Consider the following 5,465-nt stretch of genomic DNA (forward strand, 5'->3'; position numbering starts at 1 on the left):
TCTCTCTCTCTCTCTCTCTCTCTCTTACATTCCCTTACTCCGTTGCAACAGACACTCCTCATCTCTCTTGCTCGCTCCTGCCCTCCCACTCTCTGTGTCTCAGTCTTATTTCTGCTCTGTTGGCGTAGTGGATTTTTTTTTCGAAACGTTTTCACAGGATGTGAAGAAGGGGAGAGTTGAGTTTACTTCAGCGTCAGACAGCATGTGTACTGCTCTCTCCTCTCAGGCTGACACTTCCCCCTCTCCTCCATAATCTCCCTCTTGATACCTCTTTTCATCCTTTGCTTGAGGACTAGGCTGTCTTCTTCAGCAACATGTATTCCCTGGACGATTTTGGGTAAGCCAATGTGACTCCTCATCATCACCTTTTCTCTGTCTTGTTTTAGTGTTTCTGCCCTTTTGGAATTGTGGCAGTCAAAGGAAAATTGGCTTTGGAGTGTGCTGTAACAATGTGGCTTCCTCTGCTTCTGTTTTAAGCCTGGCTCATCTTTCACACCACAGAATCCATTTGCTTCTTAAAACAGCGTTTGTAGGATTGTTTGCAAGAAAACAACCTGAAAATGTCTTTTTTGTACCGATCTGCATATTGCTCCAGCTCTACATGCTGTTATGAAGCTTATAATAATGCAACTGGCTTAAGTTGGATAGAAAGCAAGGAAAAATGGTAGAGGAAAATCTCCTCTAGGATTTGTCGACTTTCTGTCGTCTGTCTCCTTCTTTCCACCCCTCTGTCTGTGTTTTCTCTAGAGCCAGCTGTTAGCAGAGACGCCTGATTGGTTACCCTTTAGCGATCTTTCATTGGTTCAGTCTTTTCCTGGGAAGTTTCTTGCTTCTTCTCGTCTGTCAGTGTGTCCGCTCAGCTGCTCTCTGTCGTTCACAGGAGGGATCCCTTCTGACTTGTTGCATGTGTGAGAAAGAAAGACAGGAAGAAAGGGATAGAGAGCGCTAATCTCTGAATGGCTGCATGAGTGGGACTATCAAAAGCCAGATGACACGAGGATAGAGGGGTCTCTGTAAAATATGGCCTTGGAAGCTTACAGCGGGACGTGGTGATTTGTTAAAGCTCAAATACAGATGTGAAGGCGAGTAGGGCGAAGGAGATAACATCCGAGGTTTACGCTTGACCGCTTGCACTCTAGTAATCTACTGTAAAGTACAGTACAACATCACAGGGGAAACCTCTCTGCCTCTGGCCCACACTGTCTGTTCATTATTTATGAGGTACTGCTCATACTGGCATTCCGATTATAATATTGCAAAATGTAACAAAAAACTTAGATAATATATTACAGCATCTTTAAAAAATGTATCAGAGAACATGACCCAAAGCAGATTTCTGAAAACTAACTGCTCAACTCTTTATTTAAAGCATCCCATTGTCACGTCTTCCCATTTAGCTGTCAGATAATGCTGTTCTTGCCCATCTCATCCTCCAAGCATAGCCTACATATTATTGTTCTTCATCCAGTTTACAAAGAAATATACAAGTCTGCAGCATTATTTGATTCTACACTGACTGGGAAATCACAGCATTGTATTAAATATGGGCAGACTTTTCCTACTCTCATTTCGTACGCTCTGTGTATCCTACGAAGTCTTTCCTCCAAAAGGAAGCGTTGTTTCCCTTTAAGGATCAGGATTAGTGACAGGACTGGAGAGCGCTGAGGAAGGTGGAATGAGGCAGAGGAGAAGGAGAGGTGGGGGATGGGTGTGCGTAGAAGTGGGGGTTGCTATCCATATTGTACTGTATGTGTCCATGACAATTAGCCTGGGGGCCAATTGGCATGTACAGAGATATGTAATGAATAAGTGATGTCACTATGGGGATCAACATGCTGATTTCACTCTGGGAGCTTTTCCGCTGCTTGCTGTAGTTATACCACCAAATGATATCCTTAAATTAGGACAATGATACAAGCTTTTATAAAAGAATCCTTAAGTCTCATTTGATATATTGATATTGCACATTGAAATCAATATTGTGACTAGATGCATTGTAGCTTTGTCTGTTCTGGGTGATTGTAATGAACAAATTCATCTACTTGCTTAAAGGGGCGCTATGCCGTTTTGGCCATTTCTTCGCTTTTTGCTCGCAGGTTTCTCTATAGTGCTCCCCCTACAGATTCGGAATAGATATTTGTCAGCTCCTATGTTTACTTGTGTCTGACTCCTCACTCGGACAGCCTGCCGTTTTCTGCTTCTTTTTTGCCGGCTCAGCCATGACAATACGTGTGAAAAACTCCATCGCTACCTTGTTAGCCAGTTCCTGAATGGCCGTATGTGTGCAGTGCCGTGAAGCAATTCATTACAATGTGATACCTGAGATCACGCGAGCCCGCCAGTTCGGGGATTACTGCATTTCCTACAATTCAATTTTTTCTGAGGAAGAACACGAATGTCTCTGTACCAAATTTCATGGCAATTCATCTAAGAGTTTACGAGACATTTCCCTCAAAGCCACACATTTTAACCTCATGGTGGCGCTAGAGGAAAAGTCACGGCCTCAGTACGATACATCATCTGGGAACCATACATACTGTATGTACATTTCATAGCATAATTTCATCCATCCGATAGTTATAGAGATATTTTAGTCCAGATCAAAGTGATGGACTGACTGACCAAAGAGCCGCAGCGCTAGCATGGCTAAAAATAAACTCTAGTTTTAATTACTCTGGACTGCAGACTGGACAAAGTACCTCCAGCCAACGATAAAGCTGATGACTTCAAAAATGTCCCTCCCGTGCATCAAATTCTGATTAAATGTAGCCGTTAGTCAATTACTTAGTGGATGTTAACAGAAATGTATCATGCGTACTCTTCCAGTTAATTTGTGTTGTACATGTTGGTGTATACTCACCCACTACATGTGTCCTCTGAGGTAAAGGGCATCCTAATCAATAGGAGCTGGCCACAGTATGGACCGCTGGTTGTTCATACAGTCTGGGCTTAATACTGGGTGGCAATGGCAACAGCATACACAACACACACACACACACACACACACACACACACACACACACACACACACACACACACAACACACACAACACACACACACACACACACACACACACACACACACCACACACACACACACACACACTCACTAAACATGTGTGTGTGATGGGGGTTAAAGCTGGTTGAGACGATATGAGGTAATCTCCCTTGGGTTAACAGTGTGACAATAGCACAGAGGTTAATCTCACACACACACACACCACACACACAACACACACACACACACACACACACAACACACACACACACACACACACACACACACATACACGCTCATCTGTCACACTACAGGCTGTTCAATGACTTCATCCCTGCCAGTCTGTCAGTCATCTCTTTGTTGCTGGATGGATCATAACAAATGCAGCAGTACATGAGTTCAGACCTGAGGGACGTTTTTAATCTCATTCCATTTTAAGTGGATGTTTTTTGTTTGTTTGTGCAGCCGTTGCTCCTGTTTAAAATTTATGTGGCGACTCTCATCAGGAGGTTTAACTGCTTTTAATGAGTTATAACTTAAGGTAATGGAGCAGCACAAGAGGGAGTTGTGTCCTAGACAGACTGCTGCTGCTGTTGTGTTTTCCTGTTTACCAAAATGGACGTACATCGGCTCCAAGTGCTGTTACTGCCTCCCTCAGAGTGTCAGTGACTCGGGTTGTTTTACAGCCAACATCTCTGCCAGGTTGTGTGTGTGTGTGTGTGGTGTGTGTGTGTGTGTGTGTGTGTGTGTGTGTGTGGTGTGTGTGTGTGTGTGTGTGTGGTGTGTGTGTGTGGGTGTGTGTGTGTGTGTGTGTGTGTGTGTGTGTGTGTGTGTGTGTGTGTGTGTGTGAGAGAGATGAGTGATGGAAGTTAAATGTCAAAGGCAGCAAGACAACTGAAAGAAAAGAGAGATGGAAACATTTGTGGTAATTGAAATAGAGCAAGTAGTGATTCAGAGTATGTGCAAGTCTGATAATGTGGTCAATGAGGTTCAATCATTATGTGCGAAGAAAGTGTTGTGAAATTCCAACAGCAGGGACGGGGAAAATCTTTCCCTGTTACATTTTAATCAGAGCCAAAATACTAATCTGTAATCTTAATCTGGCCACAACAAACTGTCATTTAGACGCAGAATTTAGGTTATTTTGGATTAGTTATTGTGTCCATGGATAATTTTCTTGGCACAAAACTGACATTGAACTGCTTGTTGTATAAGTGTACAAGAGTGTCAGAAGTTTTGATCTGTCTATATGATCCTCGTTTTCCTTTTCTTCCTCCCGCCTGGTCACATCTTTTAAGTCAGAGCCAGAGATGCTGCCAGAGGGATGCAGCCCACTATGTGAACACCGAGCAGCTTCTTTATTCTAAACACTCAGCAGCCTCATGTAGAGTATCTCTGAATAGCAGGACTCTGTAAGCGCTCCATACATGTTTAATTCACACAAGCATTGAAGACAGCATGGCTTCTGGCTAAAATGGCAATCTTTTAGGCCAATGCCTTTCTCTTTCTCTCTCTCTCTCTCTCTCCCTCTCTCATTTCTGCAGGCAGAATGGATGATATGGAGAAAGGTGGAGAGAGGGGAGGGAGGTTTGATCACTGCTGCTGCTGTCCCAAATGAGAAGTGTAGGATCAAACAGCCTTGTTGGCTGTCTTGTTATCATGAGGGAGAGGAAGGGGGGATTAAAAATAAAGACAATGAGATTTATGTGTACAGTATGTGCATCTGTGGCTTAAAACTGACCTGAACCTTTCACTATGTAGGACATCAGTACTTGATGGTAGCGGGACCTTGACTTTGCTTTCCTGAGAGTCAGATACAAAAAGAAAATCATACTAAATTTATTTCACATAGATTTTCAAAATAATCATTGTCAATTTAATGTATAGTGCATATTGTATTAGGTTGCAAATCCTTTCGGGAATCAATGTAATGAAGTTTTGAATTTGTCAGGTGTTTAGTTCACTGGATTAGACAAAAAACAGACATTCCTGTCCTGTTATTTTATCTATCAATCTCTTTTCAATGGATTATTCTGAATATTTACTAGATCACGATAATATTAAAAACAAACTGCACACACTCTGATAGCGGCTGTTATCCATATCCCCTAATCCTAATCCAGAGTGGACAGAAATCGCAGTTCTAGAAATGCAATATGTAGAAACAGAATGACAGTATTAAGTAAATGTACACTGCATGTAATATTACAGTAAGTAAAAATTTAGTGTAATATATTAACATGGATGTGGCTGACCATTTTTCACGTCTTGCATTGCGTTGTTGAATTAATTGAACAGTTTTTTCACCCTTATGTGTGCCTGTAAATCATAGTCACTAACATGTACTTCTGTATATTGTAATACATGTATCACACAGTCAGAAAATATAGAATATAGGTCATGCATTGTCTGCCACTGTGGTGTGTTTGTGTGTGCGTGCGTGTGCGTGTGTGTGTGTGTGTGTGTG

At 42.2% G+C, this 5,465-nt stretch overlaps 1 protein-coding gene across 4 annotated transcripts in view; it reads left to right on the forward strand.

Moving 5' to 3' along the window:
• evla (Enah/Vasp-like a) overlaps positions 1-5,465 on the forward strand; it is a 34,216-nt gene that overhangs the window by 5,911 nt on the left and 22,840 nt on the right. Inside the window, exon 1 of one of the 4 annotated variants that reach the window (XM_032499485.1) lies at positions 46-337. The exons of 1 other annotated variant lie outside the window; for it this stretch is intronic. In XM_032499485.1, the coding sequence (XP_032355376.1) occupies positions 315-337 (23 nt within the window). In that variant the 5' untranslated portion in view covers positions 46-314. Of the gene's footprint in view, positions 1-45; positions 338-3,338; positions 3,701-5,465 lie in introns of those variants that run through there. 2 more of the 4 variants (XM_032499484.1, XM_032499487.1) reach the window with 2 other exon arrangements.

Source organism: Etheostoma spectabile, chromosome 20 (assembly GCF_008692095.1).
Source record: "Etheostoma spectabile isolate EspeVRDwgs_2016 chromosome 20, UIUC_Espe_1.0, whole genome shotgun sequence".
Classification (NCBI taxonomy): Eukaryota; Metazoa; Chordata; class Actinopteri; order Perciformes; family Percidae; genus Etheostoma; species Etheostoma spectabile.